This window comes from Branchiostoma lanceolatum, chromosome 8, assembly GCF_035083965.1.
Source record: "Branchiostoma lanceolatum isolate klBraLanc5 chromosome 8, klBraLanc5.hap2, whole genome shotgun sequence".
Lineage (NCBI taxonomy): Eukaryota > Metazoa > Chordata > Leptocardii > Amphioxiformes > Branchiostomatidae > Branchiostoma > Branchiostoma lanceolatum.
In genome coordinates this window covers 2,514,583-2,538,491 of record NC_089729.1, presented here as the reverse complement: position 1 = coordinate 2,538,491, position 23,909 = coordinate 2,514,583, and the positions used below count along the sequence as shown (strand labels likewise).

The window sequence follows — 23,909 nt, the reverse complement described above, 5'->3', positions numbered from 1 at the left end:
TGATACCTGTAGAGGTTGGCGTCCCTGTGTCTCTCCCCGATGTTTTATTTCTAGCTGCACTACAAGACTAAAGAGTGGCCGGGATACCTGTAGAGGTTGGCGTCCCTCTGCTCCTCCCCGATGTTTCCTTTCTATAGCTGCTACAATAAGACTTAAAGAGGCCGGTTGTGATACCTGTAGAGGTTGGCGTCCCTGTGCTCCTCCCCGATGTTTCCTTTCTATATCAGCTAGCCTACTACAATAAGACTTAAAGAGGGGTTGTGATACCTGTAGAGGTTGGCGTCCCTCTGCTCCTCCCGGGGATCCCCGATGTTTCCTTTCTATATCAGCTAGCCTACTACAATAAGACTTAAAAAGGGGTTGTGATACCTGTAGAGGTTGGCGTCCCTGTGCTCCTCCCCGATGTTTCCTTTCTATATCAGCTAGCCTACTACAATAAGACTTAAAGAGGGGTTGTGATACCTGTAGAGGTTGGCGTCCCTCTGCTCCTCCCGGGGATCCCCGATGTTTCCTTTCTATATCAGCTAGCCTACTACAATAAGACTTAAAGACGGGTTGTGATACCTGTAGAGGCTGGCGTGCCTGTGTTCCTCCCCGATGTTGCGCAGCCGCCTCCGCGCGTCTCCCAGCATGGTGAGGAAGGTACGGACGCGCGGCCGCAGCGCCGTGGCCAGCCGGAAGAACTCCGCCTTCTGCTGCTGCACCTGCCGCGGGCTGAGAGTCACGTCCACGTGCAGGCTGCTGTCATCCACTGTTAATATACAGAACAACAGGTAATCAGCGATGGCAGACTTCACCCCCTAACCTAGGCGCAGCGCCGTGGCCAGCCGGAAGAACTCCGCCTTCTGCTGCTGCACCTGCCGCGGGCTGAGGGTCCCGGACATGGGCAGGCTGCTGTCGTCCACTGGACAAAACAATTTGGCAATCAGTGATGGTAAGCTTTAACACCTACCCGGGCCGTGAAAGCAAGGACATTATATGTTATTAAGATGTCCTTGGTTAGGAATGGTTGGGAGGGTTAGGGAGGAACGGTATCAGTACTTATAGAAGGCGGGGTCACGGTTGAAGCCGTACGGGAGTGGTGCGTCTCTGCTGCCGTTGCCGTGCACGGAGGGAGGGAGAGTTAGGGAGGGAGGGTTAGGAGGGAAGATTTGGGAGGGAGGGTATCAGTACGTACGGCTGGGAGGGATGGTATCAGTACTTACAGAATGCGGGGTTGTTGAAGCCGTATGGGAGCGGTGTGGCTCTGCTGCCGTTGCCGTAGGGTGGGGAGCCGAGGGAGGGAGGGGGCTTAGAGAGGGAGGGACGGTACCACTACTTACAGAATGCGGGGTTGTTGAAGCCGTATGGGAGCGGTGTGGCTCTGCTGCCGTTGCCGTAGGGTGGGGAGCCGAGGGAGGGAGGGGGCTTAGAGAGGGAGGGACGGTACCACTACTTACAGAATGCGGGGTTGTTGAAGCCGTATGGGAGCGGTGTGGCTCTGCTGCCGTTGCCGCTCAGGTTGCTCATCTCCACGTTAGTGGACCGCCAGGCGCGCAGGAAGTTCAGCCGGCCTCTGGGAAAACAACGATTATGTCGGGACTGTTAGGGTGCTGTTTCTTTCCGACTAGACCACATACTAGTACTACTCTATGGATATCGACTCGTACAGTTGGCCATAAGTCCTAGACGTGTAAATAATACTACTAAATATCTATTCAACTGCCATACTTTTAGAAATTAAGTGCTTTATAAATACGCATCATTGTTATTTACGTACCCAGTGTTAAGCCCCTGTCACACTTGTGCGTATATACAAACCCGCATGAGTTGCGTATTAACATGCTTTGGTTTAGGTTAAGTTTGCAGCCGAAGAAGTTATTTCTTTAGTTTGATAACTAGACTGCTCAACGGTAGGTCAATGTAGAAAATAACTTCCTCCCCGCAAATTTTACTTCGGAACTCATGCGCACTTGAATATACGCACAAGCGTGACAGGGCCCTTATGTACTTATACGTTAACGCAATTCAGTCCATACCTGCGAGGCAGCAACAAACGTTACACATTAATATTGAACTGACTTTGCCTGTGAAATAAACCATTGGAAGAATATTAATCGTGTAAGAGTTACAGTAAAACCTTATTAGGTAAACCACCTCCAGCACAGTTTGACTGTATCCTTGTAAAAGTTTAAACAAATGATACAGAAATATATGTTTCTAAGATAACGAGTTGTTTTCCTTACTTAGTTCTCTTGGTGTAGACGCAGCAGCCCAGCACCACGGCCGCCGCCACCAGGACCAGTCCGCACAGGACCCCGATCGCCGCGATATACCCCACGGGGAGGGGCGGGAGCTCCGGGTCTGGGACGGGAATAGAGATTTATCAAAATTAAGTTAAAGTCCTTCCCGCGCCATATGGTGCATAGGGTGGCGCCCATCCCTGGTTAAGTAGCCATTGGACCACACAACTTTGTGCAATCACTACAGCAGGGGTCCAGTCGCACAGAAGTGTGTGTTTAAGTTCCATACCCTTTCCCAAATGATGAGTGCTAAGCGGCGAAAGCCGTATGTACCATTTTAAAAGTCATAATACAATGCTAAACTTTCTTCCAACACTAAGGTATTCACGGATCGAATTTTCGACGACCACTGTCGCCTTCTTCAGGATCAATAATAATAATAATAATAATTTTAAAAGTCCTTGGTATGACTCGGCCGGGGATCGAACTCACGACCTACCGTGTGCAAGGCAAACACTCTACCCACTACGCCATTGCACCGGTTTGAGATTCATTGTTATGCCGTTATTTGAGGAGCCGTCTGTTTCTTTTGCTTGCTCATTGTTTGTTCCTTTAAATCTGTAAAGCTGAGTGATATTGAATAAATAAACAAATACATGGAGATAAAAATAAACAAATAATTGTCTCTTAGTTAGTTTGTTTGTGTTAGACAAGCAATTTTGACACAGCCATTGGCGATCTTAGTCATTTCATAATAATTTCAGTGGAAAAAAAGCCTCTATAACGTGTTTTCTGCGGGGAGCACCTGACGGGACTCACCTGCACACACCCTCCCCAGGTAACCATCACCTGCCAGGTGCAGACTCTCCTGGGACTTACAGGTGTTCACACACCTGCCTACACACCTGACGTGACTCACCTGCACACACCCTCCCCAGGTAGTTATCACCTGCCAGGTGCAGACTCTCCTGGGACCTACAGGTGTTCACACACCTGCCTACACACCTGACGTGACTCACCTGCACACACCCTCCCCAGGTAGCCATCACCTGCCAGGTGCAGACTCTCCTGGGACCTACAGCTGTTCACACACCTGCCTGACGCCGACAGAACCACCTGCACACACCTGCAGAAGTGACAAGATTTCTAAAATAAAGGATATGAAGAAAGCATATCATATTTTCACATATCAAAGGGTACAAATAAATTCTACAGATGTTGGAAGAAAGAGGAAGAGAAACACGTGCACACACACAAGAGGGTTAAACATATTTCTAATATATAAGATATTAAGAAAAGAAATCAATTTAACGTCCTAACTGAGAGAACGTCCCTTACCGAAGTTAGGTACTCATTTTCACCTGAGTCGAGTGAGGAACTAAGTGTAAAGTGTCTTTCCCAATGGCACAACATTTGGACATGCTAGGTATTCTAACCCAGGACCTTTAGGCTCTAAGTCAACAACCCCATCCACAGGACCACAGTGGAACAAAAGCGGACATCTTACCTGCGACATCTGACGGCATCGTAGCACGTCACACACTGGCCGACGCCACACAGGTCTGTAGGGGGTAAAACATTCATCAATGCAGCTACACCCTATAGGAAGCATGGAAACCATATGATGTTTTTTTCACTCTCATAAGGAAGTTACTGACACTGACATACAAACTGATGGCATGGGGAAGGCTATGCAGGACAGGAGCTTCTGGGCGGCTACAGTGGTTCGGGTGACGGATGAAGGAGACTGGCACCCGACATAAGTCAAGTCAAGGAAGTTAAGTGTTGTTATGTGTATCTGTGTGTGTGTCTGTCCGTCTGAGGGTGCCTGTTTGTGTGTGTGTCAGAGTGCGTTTGAGTGTATTGACAATAGTAAACAGAAGGAGTGAAACACAAACGCGGAAACCCCCCGTTGCCATGGTAACGTACCGTCCGTGCAAAACGTCCCGTCCGGACTGGAGAATCCGCCATGACAGGAACACGTGCCGTTGGCGCATGCGCTGTTCCACCCGCAGTCCGCCGACGACTTGCACATCACTCTGAGAAATGAGGACATCGTTAGCACCTTAAAAGGGCATTTGCGCTGACGTGAGTATGACGTAACGTTCTCAGTCATGCTACTGGGTGGCTGTAAACTACACAACAGAAATACAAAGCAATTCCCGGATATCTATTTGCTAAACAATATAGGCTAACATATGTTGCAGAATATATAACAGAATACGATTCACCAGCTACATTAACCCTCGGTATGCTAAGGTAGCAGTTTGGCACCAAATGTGTATTGGCTATGGGGTAAGGCGGCAGGGAGTAGGTTATTATGCATGTTCAGGAGTCTTGGGCCTGCCGACACTCCTTACGGAAAACTGAATGCACGCCTACATCAAACGGTAAAGCCCCTGTCACATTTGTGCATATACAAGCCCGCATGAGTTGCGTAATAACATTTTTTTGGGTTCAGGTTAAGTTTGCAGCCGAAGAGGTGATTTCTTTAATAGGTTCGATCACTTTGCTGCACAACGGTGGGTCAAAGTAGAAAAAAAATTTCCCCGCAAACGTTACTTTAACCAAAAAAATGTTAATGCGCAACTCACGCGCACTTGAATATACGCACAAGTGTGACAGGGCCCTAATATTACATGCAAACTCATGCGTACAAGAGCCAGCATGGAACTGTAACGTTAAACACTTTAGACATTTTGTTCAATCTTTCTTATAGGCTTACTAGTGTTTCATTCCACATGTTATTCTAACGCTGTATAAAGGTCGTGTCCGACTCCAGGAAGTTACGTGTCAGCCAGTCGGTAATGGACACCGATACAAGCGAACTAACAAAGGGAGACGGAATGAAATAAACAAACATAACGGACACTTCTGCAAACCCTCTGCTACATATAATCGGCACGAGTTTCGCTCAAGCGCGGATCTATTCCATTTGTAAACGTCTCGGAGTAACCAGGAAATTTTTCTCGGCTGATTTTCATTTCGAATAGTTTCCTACAATCAGTTTCCATACGTTTGAAAATAGACAAAACATGGTCAGACAGAGTTCTGTCGGAGTGCCCCCGCGGACATAAGTTAACGGTAAGGCTCCTTTGATAGCAGGCTTACGAGGTAGCTTTTCTCGTGTTTATCATATGCTGTTTGTAAGTCAGTTTGGATTTTACTCGGTTTCTTGTTAGAAAACTCTGTAGAGCTAAGTTAACGGGTTAACCGTTGAAAATTCCACCAACCGAACTAACTCTGTACGCCCGACCCTAACCCTTGCCTTTGCCACGGCTACTGGTCATGGTATGCTTGTAACGTTATAGGTAACCATATCACCGCTACGTCGATGAAGAGTAGTTTGCATGGAGTATATCAGAACTATGTCCGAAAAACACCAACGTCCAAGTGTCACCGTCTCAGTTCGGCCACGTGCTGTTACAGTATTGTCTCACTTCTCGCAGTATGGGTACCAATTCCATTTCATTCTCTGAGCGGCACTTTTGGCAAGGTGTCGCCGTTTTCACTGATGTTTGTTCATCATCACACCGTTACGGTACTACCTTGAATGAGTCAGAACACCGAACGGTCATCAACCATAACAAATTGGTACCGCGAAGGCACATTTTTACGCTTAAATAGCTTGAGTAGCAACCCCCCCACACACACACACCGTGACACACATGTATATACACTCAAATTGACAGAAATCCTATCCATGAGGCTCTTGTATCATTTGCGTAACGCTGAAAGTCTCTCATTGCCTTCCCAACATACCTGTCTGAAACCCGTCGTCTCCCTAACCTCACGTGCGACGTACACACCTGTTGAAGACAAGTCAAGAACTTACCTGCCGCGTCCCGTTACCCCCAAGACGTTCCACGCACCTTTAAGACCCCTTCCGACCTTCTCTAAGGCCCCTCCCAGCCGCCAAACCAAGTCGGACACACCCGGTTCCCCTCCCCTGACACCCCCGCTCCATTGTGCCGACCCGAAACCCGACCCGCCGGGGAATTGTAACGCTTTGTGTCACGGTTTTGTCCCTCCCTGTACCTACACATACCAAAACATCCCCACCTAATCCGACTAGCCTTCTCTAGATAATCTCCCAACCCTGGTTAGCAACCCTGGAACGACTTCATCATCAGCAGTAATTATAAGCGGATCAGAAACGGAGTTCTGTCCTCACCTGTGTGAGTCCTGCCCGCCGGACTTGTTGTTGCCTACCCGTACGGAGGAACGCCGGGGTGTTTGCGGCCCGCTCTGCCTGGGCGATGCTGAATGGTGCGGGGAGATGGAGCACGGGTGTTGCGTTTCCACTCCGAGGCGGTGTTGCGAGTTTGGTCAGCGGCGCATGAGGGCGTTTCGCGCGGGTAAGTGCGCGTGACGGGTCCGAGCCGGAGGGTGTTATGCTAGGGTCACATTTCCTAACCGGGACCCGGCCGGGCTGCTTGCGGAAACAAAAAATCAAAGTGTGTGTCAATAGATTTGCACAAGCTGTGCTCTTAAATAATTTTGGGTACGTTTTGTGTTTCTGTTGTCTTCTTTATCATACTTTTCGTTCCCAAAGACTGCCCGGCCGGGCCCCGGATTGGAAATGTGACCCTAGCATTAGCCGTAATTATTTTTCTTAATCTATGAAATTCGTTGAGCGATCCGTCAGCCTCTAGTAGTGGAATAGAGAGAGTTAGAGTAAAAGTGAGGGTGAGAGAGAGACAGAGAGAAAAAGAGAGAGAGAGAGAAAGGGAGTGAGAGAGAAAGAGATAGAAGAGAGAGAGAAAAAGAGAGTGATAGAGAAAGGGAGTGAGAGAGAAAGATAGAAGAGAGAGAAAGAGGGAGAGAGAGACAAAGAGAGAGATCAAGAAAGTGTCAGAGAGATTGAGAAAGTCTTCAGTCAGTTTTTACAGGGTTTATTTCAGGGCAACGTTGTTTATTTGAATATTGTATAAACTCGACCACTTGTCGTATTTTCGTCTTGCGTATTGAGCATAAAGCAAGCACAGACATAAGTACATCTCACCAATGAAAACATGATGACTTTCAAAAATCTCATATTTACAAAACTCGAAATTATATCCCCCTCGCACCGCTTAACAAGAGCAACACCTTCTCGAATAAGAACACAGGTACTAAGACCAAAACTCAAGACTACTTAAGATTATCCTGGGATATTTGAGCAGGAGAGGATTTACAGAAATCCCACCGGAGAAAAGATGTTTGTGTAATCTGAGCACCCCCTGACGCAGGAAGACCTCGCCGTGAGGGGAGCTGAAGTGCCGACTTAAGGAAGCTTCAGTGCCTTTTGTTCTTTCTTGGGTAAAAGCAAACAAGGCTTGCCTTACGAAGGAATAAACAACAAATAGCCAAGGCTTGCTGAACCTTTAAGTAACCGTTGCGCCTTACAAGGAGGTGCTCAAGGAATGTTATTAAACAAGGTTTCCACTCTCAGACTGAAACTTTAGGCAAGCAAGGACCCTACCTGATTCACTCTCACTAAACCACTAAGGACCAACTGGGTTCGTCTATGGGTATAATCTCACAATGCTGCACTATTTTACCTTAGGTATTGTAATGATTGTTTGTATCATACGATGATGTCGATAACTAGAGAACGCCTGGATGGATTGTATTAATATTTGGTATGTGTGCAGGTCTTCCTTGAAATACCATCGATTATCTTTCCCTAGCGTAGTTTTAAGGTACTGCAGCAGCAGAACTGCCATTTTTGATATCTTGTGTTCTGGACGTGCTATGGTCTTGTTTAGGTTCATTTAGTTCACATAAAAGCTGACAAGACGTAATAAGGTAAATGTAACGTTAGTCCCAAAGCCTTTTGGACGCCGTAGTGACAGTGGGTTGTTATCTAGTGTGCCTAGGGCGCGGTATTGGAATACGGAGCCCATCCCTCTCCTTCCACCGCCTTCTACCTCCCCAACCGAATCCAGGTACCCATCATCATAACGAAGTTGTAGATGCAGGGTTTGGGTAAGCGCAGAGGGCCCAGCGGGGCGGGAAACGTGACATGCGTATATTAAAGTCCGCATGAGTTACACACACACAAACACACACACACACACACACACACACACATACACACACGCACACACACACACACGCACACACACACACACGCACACACACACACACGCACACACACACACACACACACACACACACACACACACACATACACACACGCACACACACACACACGCACACACACACACACGCACACACACACACACACACACGCACACACACACACACACACACACACACACACGCACACACACACACACGCACACACACACACACGCACACACACACACACGCACACACACACACACGCACACACACACACACACGCACACACAGACAGACAGACAGAGACAAACACACACATACACTGGCACACCAAAAACAGTGTCTCCTCTTTTCATGGAGACAATAAAGTAAAGTACAATCTACAGTCCATGGCAAAAACCTTGAATTCTTCTGTAACTCATTTGCATACCGCGGGCTATGGTTCATGCTTCGCGTACTTCCGGGTTCGGCTTCGGCAGAAAATCGGCGATTTATCGTTACAAAAGTGCATGGTGGGTATCACATCTAAGACACGATACAGCATTCCAGGTTTATACTTTACCGCCCACATTCTCGTCACTTTACAAAATGTCGAATTAAGGATCTTCTAGTCATTTTTATCTCAAGGTGTTGAAGGTTGGATTGGCTAGTGTTTGGCGGTTGTTAGCTGCTTTGCTGCGCCCTCCAGTGCCCGTTATGAATACTGCAGCATTACTTGAACTACAACAATAAGAGACATTACAGACAGACAGAAAGGGTGCTGCTACCGTATATCAATCACATTTCTGTTGTAGCTTAGACGTGCGAGTTATCTAGGCACAGTACAGAATAAATATCATAAAGCCTTGCAGGTTGTGCTCCATCGCTCTCTGTGGCTTTACATTGATAATGCATAGCCTCAAGGCCACAAACCGCCGACATGTGCCGCGGCCGGCTTAACGAACAATGATGGCGGTTTGTGGCCTTGAACTTATCGATGTAAAGCCACGGAGGGTGATGAAGAACATACAGCCTGCAAGGCTTTATATTATCTGCTCTGTACTGCGCTGTTCCTACTAGTAGATAACTCGCACGTGGTTATGCGCATCTCTGTCTAAAGCTACAGTGGAAATATGGAAAGATTCCATTTGGACAAACTCAAAAGCGATGTTAAGAAATTTCTATTGCTACAAAAGTATGACGACCGTGCCTATTTCTAAACTCCGTTTCATGAATTTGTTAAGTGTTTTACTAGAAAAAATTGGATATGGATATTCAGTTCAGTTAATCCTCTGTGAGGTGACACTATGGATATAACCGCCATTAACATTAATGCCGATTACAGAATTCTGCCACCCTGAAAAACAGTGGGTTTGAGATATCTCTAGTGCAGCACCCCCAGGTATGCACAATTTAGACATACAGGAGTGCATTATACTGGGGGACGTTGGGTTGCAGATCTGTTTGGACGTATCCTTTCAGGGTGGCAGAATTATGTACCCAGGTGGAATTTTGGTACGCCATGTGTGTTATGATCAGTGCAACGTGTGTAGAAAAACCGGTTTGTACCGTCACAACCGCCATTTTTCTTCAAATATTTGCGAAGGAAGGTTGGTACCTGTCAATCTCTTCGTTCCAACCTCTTAGCGAGTTGCTTCCCCAAACCCTACAACGCAGGTGAGTGCGTCTCCATTATACATACTATAAAACCAAAGGTGAAACTCGAAAGGTGAAAAAACATCACAGTAATTATTTTCTAAAGGTAACAAACTTCTTCATACTTCTCACGTCTGCATTTAACATTTGCACCGTTATAGAAAGCCTACAAAACGTTTGGACATAGCAATATACCTTTCTCATATGTGGGGAAAATGCTCAAAAACATCTGTTAGGTACCAACGTTAGTGTTGTTCTAATAGTACGATCTAAAATCTGATAGTCAAGCTTTTTTGTAGCTCTCTGAACAACTAGTCATAGGAATAAAAGTGTCCCAACACTTGCTAAGTATTCACCACCTTGTGAGATTTGATGATTAAGGGGAGGGGTTCTCGGGTGTATATGAACGGTTTCTCATCCGATGTGATTTAGAGGTTTTGGAATGCCTCTGCTTTAATGTTAGTACTGTTAAGTTTCCAAAAAAGAACACAGTTTTGGTATTTTAGCAAATTAATGAATGAATTAATGTAACGTTAACGTTAGAGGTAAATAGAAAGTTTGCACGCCTAAATGTGTGTAACAGGGCACGCCTAGCTTAGATCTAAATGTTCTTCTCTCACAGCCATTATGTGTAGTTGATCTTTGCCTTGACCGTCCAAAACCGGTCCAACAACTGTGTACACTGCCTAAAGTAACAGATGATGCCACTAGTCCGGCGTCCCTCTATTCAGCATGCATAGCCCATAGCCTACCGTAAGAAATGTTATTGTAGCTGATATCACGGCCGCGCCAAGAACAGTCTATTTTTCATGGGGGTACCAAGTGCTGTATGAAAGAGGGCCGCAAGGGGCCCAAATTCATTCGTTTAAATCATTGATAGGACTTTGTAGCCACATGACAAATGCCATCTAATGGTATAAATCATAAAGATATTCAACGCCATTTAACCACAGGCAAAACGTCAACATAGCCTTATACAAAATCATGCAACCGAAAACATGGTATTCTAAACATAGTGCCGTAGTTATTGCGTGTGGAATTGGGAAAGAATGCCGGTGAGCTGACGATGTGAGCTGTTTGCTTCATTAAAAAAATGTTCTTACTTTAGGAGCCAAGACTTTCTTCGTTTTCTTTTTAAACAGCGCTTGCAGAAAATCTCGCTGTTTGACTTAAATATGATTCTCAGTTTTCCTATAGTGTAAGTTCAGTATCCCCCAAATTCCGTGGATTTGGCTTCCTCTCGCTTCTTAGTGATGGTGTAAATATAGGCACAGATGTGCTCTATAATCAAGGATTTGTCTAAAGCCATTACAAATATGAACTTTTCTAAAGTGTATGAAATTGGGAAACATAAAAATGCATTGCATTTGTTTATAAATATACAATACGTTTGATAAACTAACAACGGAAATAAATAAGATCAACCGGTATCAAATTTCCGGACTTGCTTGTATTTTTGGTTTATGTCAGACAGGCACATTTGGAGATGGTCACAAGTAGAGGTAAACCTTAGTCTTAAGTTCTGAGGGGCATTATCAATCTTTTTTCATCTTTGTTAAAACCCGGTGGGCGGGAATTGATGCACGGGTGGATAACATCGACTCAGCGTGATCTAAAAACTAAACTAGACCCGCCACAATTTCCACTGAGCCATTTTTAATTCATATCGTTTCCACCAGGAATGGTTTCCACCTGGAATGGTTTGAAAGTGTAAAGTAGTTTGATATATTGTCAACTTTGTATAACTGTATATACACAGCCTTATGCTTCTTTTATGTGCATATGTAAATTCTGTGGTGCTCATATGTGTCATGTAGTTTTGTCCAGTCAGTTTGGACCACAGGAAGAGTAGCTGTTAAGCTAATTGTGGATCCCTATAAACTCAAAATCAAACCAGAGAACGAAAACGGTTGAGAAATTGGACTGAAAATGGACAGGCAACAGGTCAAAGGTCAGACCCAGCGCTGAGTTCCCAAGTGTGACGTCATGGAAATAATTGAAACACACTCTAATATCACACCATCAGCCTTACTGACTTGTTACACTTGCTGTTCAAATAACACACCAGCCTGCTCTGGCTCGGAACAAACCTGTCATGAGGGATGTATGGAATTTTGACCGCAATAACTTGCAGGGAAATACATTTTTTTTGTTAGTTAACAGTTTTTATCGATATATCAGCACTACCCGGCACTTATTACACGGGTCTCTTTACGTAATTGCGTTTGGACCCCATTCAACGTCCACCGGAATTTTAATAAAGGAATAGGGAACCAACTGAGCGAACAAAAGTCAACGCCCAGCATGGATTAAAAATGTGTCAATATTTCATGATGCAGCACAAGTAACCCTTCACTGCGAACACCTGTTGAGACATGTGCATACTCTGAGGTGTTAGCAACCGTTGTCATGACAACAACATCATGACGAGTGTTGATAATTCTCGAGAAATGCGATGTTATTCGTGTTTTATAGATCGCACCGCAATATGTTTCCTGAAAAACAAATACAACCTTCGCTGTCAGTAGAGACTGGAGTAGAATGGAAACAGAGAATATAACGGCTATGGATGGGTACATTTCAAACTTTGAGTATAGGAGAGAGGGATGGAAAGAGAATGATGGAGAGAGATAGAGAGAGGGATAGAGAGAGGGCGGAAGGAGAAAGAGATGGAGAGGGGTGGAGAGGGGGCGGATGGAGGAAAAAGAAGGATGGAGATGGAGAGAGAGAGATGGAGAGAGATGGAGAGGGCCCGGGGAGAGAGGGAGATGGAGAGAGGGCGGATGGAGAAAGAGAATGATGGAGAGAGATGGAGAGGGGGAGAGAGGGAGATGGAGAGAGGCTGGATGGAGAAAGAGAAGGATGGAGAGAGATGGAGAGGGGAGAGAGAGGGAGATGGAGAGAGGATGGCTGGAGAAAGAGAAGGATGGAGAGAGATGGAGAGGGGAGAGAGAGGGAGATGGAGAGAGGGCGGATGGAAAAAGGGAAGGATGGAGAGAGATGGAGAGGGAGAGAGAGGGAGATGGAGAGAGTGCGGATGGAGAAAGAAGGATGGAGAGAGATGGAGAGGGGAGAGAGAGGGAGATGGAGAGAGGGCGGATGGAGAAAGAAGGATGGAGAGAGATGGAGAGGGGAGAGAGAGGGCGGATGGAGAAAGAGAAGGATGGAGAAAGATGGAAAGGAGGGGTGGATAGATGGGTGGAGAGAGAAGCTAAGTAAACGATATCGATGAACATAGATAGGTGATTCATTGTAGCTGTGACGTAATGAACCTAGTTATGAATTCTAACTGTACGTTCCCAATATTCCAGTTGAGGACATGTATATGTACATCTATATCATCTATGGTAATCTTTAGCCATTGTTAGTCCTTTTACTGTAGGTGGGGCGGGCCATTTCTTGGTCGAATAAGAGGTCCAGAACTTAGATATTGACGAGCACACAAATAATGTAATTTGTACTGCGTCTAAAGCGATTCACGTGGCCACTCTATACGGTCCTGTCACGGAAATTAGCGGAATGCACTTGAAGTAAGCTCTTCATTGTTACCTGTAGCCCCCGTCATAAATATTTTAAACTTCGTCCCTGAATTCTAAGGTGTTGGATTAAATTAGAGTACTGGCGGGTTAATTAGCTCTGCGACTAACTTGTAAACGATGAGGGGGAAATACAGCTAACAGTACGGGTAAACATGAATAAATTGTGAATTTCTGTTTCAAAATTACTCCATTGCAGTCACCTAAGAAATTGCAAGAAAGAAAAATGACGGACAAGGAAATAAGTTGCCGTTGCTAGGTAACCACATGGCCTATTGTCCGTTTGTTTTTTCCAACTCTTGACTCAATGCAACAGTTGGGCCGTTTTACTATTGCAACAACATGGGGGGGGGGGGGGGTCTGATGTTAACACAGTCAAACAAATGGATCATGTGGAATATGTATTTCGAAATGCATTTCGCACAATAATTCGTTTAAAAAAGTCTAAGTTATAGTAAGAGGCACAACGTTGCGGCATGTCTGTGATTCTGTACTGGCCTATTCAGGGAATGGTTCGTACCTATCATTATAATGGCCTCTCCCTCCTCATTGTTGTAATTGTCACATGTCTATATCATATCATATTAATGCCATACCCAGCTAGAAATACTTGTCTAGCTTTTTCCTCCCTGTGAACGGTCGGTACAAACGTTTCCATATTTCTACTGGACTGATTCCGACGGAAAGACACCGAGAACAATGTCTCTGTTTCAGCGGCTCTTCGCCTTTTTCATCGCAAGTTGGTGTCTCAATACTGCAGGCGGAGGAGGAGGTAGGATACTTTATACAAAAAACGCATGGACGTTAAAAAAATGCATTCAGAACATCTTGTCTTCTGTTCATTCTAACTCTGCATTTCATTTTGCTGTACGCGCTGTACGGGCCAGAAATAGCAGAGTATGATGTTTGTGGTCAGTTGTTAGTTATTTGACCGATACGTATGGCATCTTTTCACGGAGAGACGCAACATTCTACGCTCTGTATGACTTTTTTTATTTGACACCTGTATAGCGCGTACCCCGATTACTAATTATAAGCCCGTTCAGATCGGATGTTTGCTTTGCGTCCGTCATACCATACCCGGAGGCTTTCTGTGAAAAACTTATTTTTCAACCGTTGAAGTTGCAAGAAAAAAAAAGAAAACTTGAGAAAATTTGGCACTGGCACAAACGTGGAGGAGAAGGGAAGAAAACGGAACAGAATTCTGGAGACACCGGGGAGAATATGAACAAGAATGTTGATAAGAATGACCTGTAACAAAATAAGATGGGCCCAAACTGTTAACCTGAAATGACGCGTAGTTCAGCAGTTTTACATGGACCGGGCATCTTCGGCCGCGGAAAGGTAGAAAGCGAGGATATAGCTTCGATACTTTTACATAGAGCCATATATTCATTTATTAATTTTACAAAGAACCATATCAGAAGTCACCGTTTATTTAAAAAAAAGAAAAATGTTTATCCTTCATATTTGTTTCCCCTAAAACGTCACTCTAAGAACATGATGACGAGACCAATTTTGTGACATAGTTTCCAAGTAAGAATTATCTTTACGCAACCATGCATTGTTAGGAGTGGCCTTCTAGTGTTCATATTTCATCACTTATATCATAACTAGCGGCCGACCCACACATTATTTTGCCACATGGGTTTCTCTAAACTCCAAGCAGATGTTGGGGGTGAGGTCATAACGTTTCAAATAGCTGTCGAGCTTCAATCTATACCCAAAGTTTCTTGGATTAAGTGAAAAGTCCGCGGTCTGAGCCGAGAAGCCATAGTGAAAACCTTTTTATTTTCATACATGTACATGCCTATGCGACAAATACATCGCCCGGCAACGATAACCGATACATTAACCAGAGGCGGCGGCAGGAAATTTCGTATGGGGGAGCAGAGATATTTCTGACGAAACGTTTACGATGTCAAGCGCCTAACGTTAGGGGGGCCAGGGCATGCTCTCCAGGAAAATCTCTAAACCTTGACACCCTGAAACGTATTTCCAGCATTTTGACGGGCCAATTTTGTTGGTAAAGTAAGCTAAGTGTAATGACATTTCTACATGTCAAAAATACAGATTCTGAGGGGTTTCACGCTCGAGTTTCAGGGCGGCGCTCTCCCAGCATATTTTTCGCCGAAGGGAAAACCACCGGGAAACTTTTGAAGTCCTGGCACCCTGAAACGCTATTTCCTAAATTTTGAGGGGCAAATTTTGCTGGTAGAGTAAGCTAAGTTTAAGGACATCTCTATTGGTGAAAAGATACTCAAGGGTTTCAGCTTGATTTTCGGCGGAGTGACGCCCCCAACATATTTTGCGGGGAAGTGGCCTTTCACTACTTCGGTCATCATTTCTCGGTCGAATAAGATGTTCAGAACTTAGATATTGACACGAACACAGATAACTATGCAATTTGTACCGCGTCTGAAATAATTCACGTGTCGGCACCATATGGTCCTCTCACGGAAACCAGCAGAAAGTAATTCCTCCTTTGTTACCTGCAGCCGCCGACAATAATTTGATATTTCAAACTTCATCCATGAATTCTAAGGCAGGATTAATACAGGGGAGATAGGTCCACGGAAAACGTGTACAAGACCAGGTGGGATTTTAGCCAACGGTACGGGTAAACAGTAATAACTTGTCACTTTTGCTTCATATAATTACTAGATTGCAAATTTCAATAAAAAAAGAAAAAAAGAAAAGAAGGCGGCGACGGAAGCAAGTAAGGAAGGAAGGAAGCGGAGAAATGTTGGAACCCTCACACTGCTACACAGAATGTACTACCAAAACGCACCAACTTTACTGAACAACCTACTACCTGAGCCCTTTAACGTTCATCGCCGAGAAACTCGCCTGTCCACATCCCAACACAGTGCAGCCCTAGAACCTGTCAAGTCATCCTCCTCCTGGCACAGAAGAACATTCATCCCTGCTACAGTTAAGCTGTGGAACAGCCTCCCGCAGGACATTGTGAACCTCAAGGACTCACAGAACTTTAAACGTAAAGTAAACGCCTACCTCAGCGCCACTCGTCAGCGCCCTGTATAATGAAAATTATTCAGCTCTGCTGCAACGCTAAGGACATGGCAACAGCATAGAAAAAAACTTACCGTAATACGGTAGGGAAGGGGTGGATGGGTTGTGTAGTTTAGAAAGTTTCTGCTGGACGAACCCCACTAAACTACTAAGTAGCCGAGGAAACTGTCTGTGGGGTCGTGTGGCGTAACGGCAGGGTCTTTGGCCCAGGACCCAGAGGTCCCGTTCAAATCCCCTGACGCCACCGATCTTGTGCCCTTGGGAAAGGCACTTTACACGACTTTCCTCACTCCGCCCAGGTGTAGAAATGGGTATATTGTTCTCTGTACGTGGCACTGTTGAAATAAGTTATGAAAAACTTGAGTGCCAGTGCCACGTCGTCCTTGTCCGTCCAAAAACGACATAAACAAAAATGTCTGTAAAATATGAACTGATGAAAATATGCTACTGATGTCCAAGGTAGTATCGCTCCCATTTGTTCATAAACCGTTGAAATTGTAAAGCAAAGACAACTTGGAGAACATTTGGCACGGGCGTACGGTGGAGAAGGTGGGAAGAAAGTTTTATAGACTTCTAAGGATGTAAAGAAGAAAGTTTATGAAAGTCTTAAGTGACCGGTTGCCACTGTCTTAGATAAGGGAAATCTAAGATGACGTCCTATGGAAGGTGTATGAGTTGGGTACTGCAAGGCTGAGTAAATATGTCTTCAAGGACACCTAGCCTGCGCCGGTCGCAGTCTTACGGCGCGCACGCTAGTTCCGCTGAGAACAAATCGGCATCATTTGCCTCTTCACTTATACCACGTCTCATTACAATCTGTTGATATGAGAGGGCTGGGAGCTAGAGCATCCAGCCTGGCTTTAATGCAATATAGATTCCGCCAGGTTTACAGTTTAGAACAGCCTTGTGCGTGGTTCATCCTTGGGATGCGCCACTTGCCTTGCTACAAGGCCGCGCTGAATGTATTTGGTTGTAAGTCATTTCATGTGACTACTGTATTGATCAGATCTAATTCATTTTCTCTGTTGCAACATTTCATGTCACTTCTAGGTCGATTCAATGCATATGCTTATTTCTCTAGTACCAATGTTTATATCTATTATTTGTTGTAATGTTTTGTTATGTTTTTGTTTATATGGAGGCATTTAAAAGGCTGTAACATCTGTTTTCACGCCTTTCATTGTTGTGGTGAAGCTCAATAGATAAACAAGCAAATAAACAAACAAAACGAAACCTCAAATATCATAATGCTTAGTTCAGCAATTTTTACATGGCCCGGGCATCACTGGAGACGTCGAAAGCGAGGTTATAGCTTCGGTGCTTTTATATAGGACTGCCTTAGAAGTTACTCTTCTTTCAATAGAAAAATGTAACGTTATATTCTTGATATTTCTTCCCCGAAAACGTCACTTTATTGAATGCGACGGCGAGACCAATTTTGGATGTTGCGTGTGTTACATGGTTTCCAGTTAGTAGCTATCATTATAGGATATCATAAGATGATAATCATGTGGTATTAGAGTAATCTTGACGCATTGTTAGAAGCCGCTGTTGGCATTAATATTTCAAATTTCATTACATGTAGCTGTATAGACTATGTCGTGTCACATGATGCGGTTTTCTTCACTTTTTCATGACAGAATGTTAACAACAGTTCTTGCCAGACAACATATGGTTCAATGCGCAAAGAACAAAAGGGCCTATGTATACAATATACATTCTTGTTTGGAGTACTCAACAACACCCTTGGTTGGGGTAAAGCGTTCAGGGGTAGTAGTGCACTTATTGGCGCTTCCTCAGATGGTTTGTGACAGTGACCGTTCACTTTTCCCGATTTCGTTCTCGTGTTACTGAGTATGGTAATGAGTTCCAGTCTGTGGCAGTTCTTGAGAAATAAGAATATCTGTAGCAGTCCCTGTGGAAAGGGGATTGTTTTGAAAAAGTTCGGGGAAAAAGAAGTCGAACCCGTGCTGTAGTGTACTGTAAGATATGTTAGTGCAATACAACATGGTACCGCACGGGGGCGCTGTAGTGTTGGGGTTATGGTTCCCGGTTGCACTCTGACCTACTAACTCTGACCCAGTTGGTGACACATGGTGAAAGAAAACATGCTGACGTTTCACGCTCGTACCCAGCGCCGCGAAGAAGCCATAGGTTTAGATCGTGGGCTCAACCAATACACAAAATAAAACTATATGGAATCCACGGCTGTCATTTTGTTTTGTTTTGTGTTTGTCTCAATTACCTTAGCAAATCGTAAGTTGTGTGACTCTTGTGTGCGTCTCTATACAACGTGTGACTGTAACGTTACACTAGTTAGCTAGTATTTTCTACAGTTACCGAGGCGAAAACAAGACGAAAGTTTACTATTTCGGGGGTAAAATGTTGCCACAATGGTGATACGTTATATCAAAGGGAACTTTAAAATGTACCTAATTTGGTGGCGCTGCGAGGGTGTTAGATTACCCTTCTAGATTGCCGAGAGGGGAGTTATGTCACGGAAGGGAGTTTGCTACGGTAGCGAGTTTGGCCTTCTCCACACATACATTCACGTCCCCAGGATACTACCGTCCTCCCAGCATGCTTCGCGCACCAAAAATACGCTCTCTGTCCCAGGGCTGTCTTTGCGAACAAACCGCTATAGTAGCCCTCATGCGGCCAAAAAGTGAATTGCATAAAAGACTCGCACTCGCATATTCAGTGGAACAAGTCAATTTATTACGACGCTGTGAAGGAGCGTGCTGACGTTTGTTGTCGAATCTCTCCAGGACGGTCTCTTGCTAGAGCTGATGGACAGCGAGGTTTGTCACTGTTTCTACAGCGTTCCTACAGTTGTTCCGTGCGCGGTGCAGGCGTGGGCAGCAGACTGTTGTCCGCTCAAGTCCTTGGTCCGCTACACTCGAGTTTATCTGCTTTTCTAGGCCGAGGATTGCTAACCGGGGAGGGGGGCACTATAGCTCTAACTGAGAACGAGAACCGAGTTGCTTGTTTGTTTAGATGGTTTCTCCATGATACGCGGTGCACCATTCTTAACTTTCTCGTGTAGGTACTGTCCAGTTTCTTACTCTGGGCTGCACTCATGGCGTTAATAATGACTCAGAGCTGTAAAGTACTTTAGAATGGTCACGGTACAACAGGCTTTAGACACTTTGGAAAATAATTTGATTAACTTCACAAACAAACAAAAAGAAAGAAAGCCCAAGAAAGGGAAAGTTTCATCAATGACTTTCCGAGAAGAAAAGACTACATCATGTATCATGGACTTTCATGTACATTATAGTAGGATTGGTCTGGACCAATCGTAGGGAATTACGCTGGAGGAAGCGACCTCTGACCTCCGCTCGTGGCCTCCATTTTGCGGCATCCGCCGTGCTGAAAGGCGCGGCTGGGCTCGCCTCCCGCTCGATGTTACTTCATGTTTGCAGGAATGCCAAGATTTAACATAAATTATGCGAAAGGGAAAAAATGCACATGTCCATGAAATTATTTTCTTGCCTACCCATGCGTGTGTACCCCAAGCTTGCCTACCCATGCATGTGTACCCCAAGCTTGCCTACCCATACATGTGTACCCCAAGCTTGCCTACCCATGCGTGTGCACCCCAATCTTGCCTACCCATGCATGCGTGTGTACCCCAAGCTTGCCTACCCATGCGTGTGCACCCCAATCTTGCCTACCCATGCATGCGTGTGTACCCCAAGCTTGCCTACCCATACATGTGTACCCCAAGCTTGCCTACCCATGCGTGTGCACCCCAATCTTGCCTACTCTCACCTCTCAAATAGAAGTACCCCCTGGAATAGAAGTACCCCCCGGACAAATTTTCAAAATGTAATATAAGTACCCCCTGGAATAAAAGTACCCCCCGGAAAATTTCAAAAATTGACAGTGGAGGCTAGGTAAACTGTGTCCATACATGTACAACAGTCACTGTCAGAGGGAAATAAGATAATAAGCAGGTAGGTAACTTATATTTAGTCAATTATGCCATGCCTATTAAGTATATAGATATTGAACAGAATAAATGTCCATAGCTTGTTCAAATCATGATAATCTTCCTCGCCTCTTCGTAAAATATAATAGTAATATTGAAAAATTGGGCATAGGTTCCCCGCTATGACCCCTAACCGGGGGCCACGGTGCTTTCAAATTCAACAAGTGAAAATGTACCTGATACATGTTTTTTTTACTTGGAACTTGAAGCAAGTGATCAAAGAAAATTGTTCACCATCAAGATTATCAGAGTACTTTTAAAAGTTAAATGTACCTGATCATAAAAGACATCAACCACAAAAAAACATAAATATGAACACAGTCCTTCCACAGAAGAAATATGTCTATAAACTTTTGCTCCATAGCGTCGAAAACAAAGTGAGACGCTCGGATTTCGAGTTCCCGCGGTAAATCCCACAATATTGAATAGAGATCGACTGTAAAAGTAGCTCAACGTCACAGACCGCACATACTAAGAAGTTACCCATTACGTGTTGACACTAGAAACCCGCGATGAACCGCCAAAATTGGGAAAATCTTACGATTACTTAAAAAAATGAACCCTCTGAAAATAAATATGGCGCTGTGTGTCTATCGTTGCCCATGCGTTTACGGTATCATTTTAAAGATCGGTATCCGCACTACGCAATATGCTGCTAGTTTTACTGTCGCCATGCCTGAGAGCGGCGGCCATGTTTCGCGATTTCGCGCTGTTGTTTACGGAATCATATCGGACATATTTCTGCCATTTTAGAGATTTTGTGGCCTCAAAACACATATCACAAGGGAAGTTAAGTTATGATTGTTGTTTTAACGTGTTACACGTCTTCTGCGAACAAATAATTCTTCCGCCGCGCTGCCGATACTACGGATATAGTGGTCAGAAAATTATTATTCCCCGTGCAGGCGAGCACCCTACTCCACACGTTTTTGATCAGCGTGCTTTGGTTTACGATGTAAACAGAGACTATCAAAGTTATTTATATGAAAATTGTATTTTAAAATGTCAATGTCGCGTTTTATTTTCCGGTTTACTTTGTAGCGTCATAGCGATATCGACCGATATGTTACGAGTGCCGCCAGGATACTTTTCACAAGGCCGTCAAAGCGGCGAGAAAATCAACGCCGGTAGGCCGAAAAATAGCGAATTACGAGCAAAAATACCGGGGAAATATGGGCAGAAAAACCTTAACTTACGATTTTAGAGGGATTCCTGGTTTGCAAAGCCTCAATTTTTCAAAAAACAATAAACGTACCGTCTAGAATAAGAACGTACAGGGTGGAACTATTGGCGAAAAAAAATAAACGTACCGGTACGTTTATTTGAGAGGTGAGAGTACCCATGCATGCGTGTGTACCCCAAGCTTGCCTACCCATGCATGTGTACCCCAAGCTTGCCTACCCATGCGTGTGTACCCCAAGCTTGCCTACCCCATCTAGACAAATATTTCAGGGATTTCATTGCTCTTCAGGTCAATAATAAGACAACTTGTGATTGCACCGTAAGAACAGTTGTAACATTGCACATTATTGTATTAAAAAAAAAAATTATGTTGTTAACTTGTTTCAAGGTTTTTGACCTATCAAAGAAACTACAACACTTTGGGCCCTAACAGTCTAATTAGTCACTCATTTGTGACAGAAATTTAACTTTTGGTTAAAACATGGCTGCTATAGATAGGGAATTTTGTTATGCATACATCAAAACCCCCTAGCAGATTCCTTTGGAACTGCAGACTGGTAATAGTTGGTGAAGGTTGTGGCACATGGCAGGAGTGGAGCACCATCCACCTGTCCGCCCCTCGGTCATTTCGCTCCCTGCATTCTGCACTCCTACTCTAGTTTTCTCATAGTATACTAGTACATCAAACAGCAGTAGGGTTTGGGTTGGCGTTAAGAAGGGCATCCAGCCATAAAAACTCTTGCTACAAAAAAGACTTGCACTTGATACTGTGATAAGGAGTTCTGGGGCTCCCACATCCATGTGCAAGCACGTCCAAGTCCCATATGATGGGGAATAAAAGACGTTAATTCGGAAAGAGAGAGAGAGAGATTTTTATGGAGAGTGATGTTTAGTCTTGATAGAACATTCTATGATCATGTGAATAGAGGTTTCAGTGGAGAAAAGTGACTTGCCTTATACCATAAAAGTTATAGCAAAAAGAGGTTTGATTGTATGCACAGATCATTTCTTGTTAACAGCTGTACTATGTTTTGAATCAAGTCAGATGTCTGTTTTGTGTCCGTTTTTTTCTTCCATCCTTTTCCTTCGCACAAAAGTTTTTAAAGCACCTGTACCTTGATACAAAAAATCATTAATTGCATGAATTGTTATATAATTTTGCGTTAATGAAGTCAAACTAATTGGTAATATATTATTGTATGTATTCTGTGCAAAATCTTTTTTTATATCCAGTATCTAATTACCCAACAATGATTAATGTAGGTCTAGTCAAACTGATCTTCGGGCAGTATCTTCAATCATCGAGGTATATAACTTTGTGTTACATTATGAACTTAAGTTCTAATTTTTCTCATCAGGAAACCATGCCTTTGAGGTCCTCCGTACTGCAAATCAGCAGTATAATGGTGTTGATTTCCTGGCCATCAACGCCAGACTCCCGGCAGATGGTCTGTCTAACACCTCGGACTGGTGCAGGGACTACCAGAACCTCTGTGCGGAGTACGGACTGAGGCCGACGGGCTGTGGGGAGATTGGGATATCCGGTGGCCCCGGCAGACTCCGGTAGGTTCTGTGACATGTAAAACAGTCATACTGCACACTCAGTAGTAATCCTGTCTTGTGATCTGGGCTGAGGTGTAGCCTTTTTGACATTTGTACTATAAGTAATGGAGCTATACATGTCATACATGTTTATATCATCTTTTAATTCAGTTTAATTACTAATTGTTTTCAAGATAGTAAATTGAATTTTTTTGTATGACTAAGTCATACATAAAAATTCAATTACTAGAAGTCACTAGGAAAACTCACTATACCTTGGTCATAATGATTACTTTATGTTTTGCCAGCCATATACAATGTATATGAATTATGATGATAGTTAATTAGCCTCAATGTCAGAAATCTACATCATTTGTTGGAAGGTGCCCAGTGTGACCAATTGTTGAGATATGTTTGAAATGTTGTTGTGTTTGCAGGTGCGTGACTGAGTACAACTCTGACCCCTACATCAACAACACGCTCGGCTGTGGCTCGGCCAAGCGTGTAGCTGAGGTGGCAAACTTGGTTTTCTCAACTGGGGCTGCAAAGGAACGGAGTTTCAGCTTTCACAGGTGTGACACCAACAACTGCCAACGTGGGATACGCGATAGTGGGAAGAGTCTGTTCAACACAGCAGCAGCCTTTGGCTCAGACGGGAGCGGAGACAGGATTGTGTACACCGTGTGTGCAGGCTCA

At 44.4% G+C, this 23,909-nt stretch overlaps 2 protein-coding genes across 2 annotated transcripts; one reads left to right on the top strand and one right to left on the bottom strand.

The window, feature by feature from the left end:
• Positions 1 to 570: 570 nt before the first annotated feature.
• On the bottom strand, positions 571 to 6,345 carry LOC136440712 (uncharacterized). Its single transcript, XM_066436809.1, has 7 exons — positions 6,058 to 6,345; positions 4,152 to 4,261; positions 3,730 to 3,784; positions 3,042 to 3,348; positions 2,226 to 2,343; positions 1,440 to 1,555; positions 571 to 904 (listed from the first exon to the last, which is right to left on the bottom strand). Exons 2-4 carry the CDS (start codon positions 4,255 to 4,257, stop codon positions 3,198 to 3,200), a joined length of 312 nt encoding a protein of 103 aa, XP_066292906.1. The 5' UTR covers positions 4,258 to 4,261; positions 6,058 to 6,345; the 3' UTR covers positions 571 to 904; positions 1,440 to 1,555; positions 2,226 to 2,343; positions 3,042 to 3,197.
• A 6,250-nt stretch (positions 6,346 to 12,595) lies between these two features.
• LOC136440492 (octapeptide-repeat protein T2-like) lies at positions 12,596 to 13,120 on the top strand. Its single transcript, XM_066436542.1, has one exon. It carries the CDS (start codon positions 12,596 to 12,598, stop codon positions 13,118 to 13,120), a length of 525 nt encoding a protein of 174 aa, XP_066292639.1.
• Positions 13,121 to 23,909: the final 10,789 nt, after the last annotated feature.

What these genes read in the sequence shown, in the direction of transcription:
- LOC136440712 (XM_066436809.1), bottom strand. Translation starts at nt 4,257, where the DNA reads ATGTGCAAGTCGTCGGCGGACTGCGGGTGGAACAGCGCATGCGCCAAC. An exon ending in CGGGACGTTTTGCACGGACG is followed by an intron (nt 3,785 to 4,151) that starts GTACGTTACCAT and finishes TACCCCCTACAG; the next exon opens with ACCTGTGTGGCGTCGGCCAG. An exon ending in GATGCCGTCAGATGTCGCAG is followed by an intron (nt 3,349 to 3,729) that starts GTAAGATGTCCG and finishes TCACTTCTGCAG; the next exon opens with GTGTGTGCAGGTGGTTCTGT.
- LOC136440492 (XM_066436542.1), top strand. Translation starts at nt 12,596, where the DNA reads ATGGAGAGGGGTGGAGAGGGGGCGGATGGAGGAAAAAGAAGGATGGAG.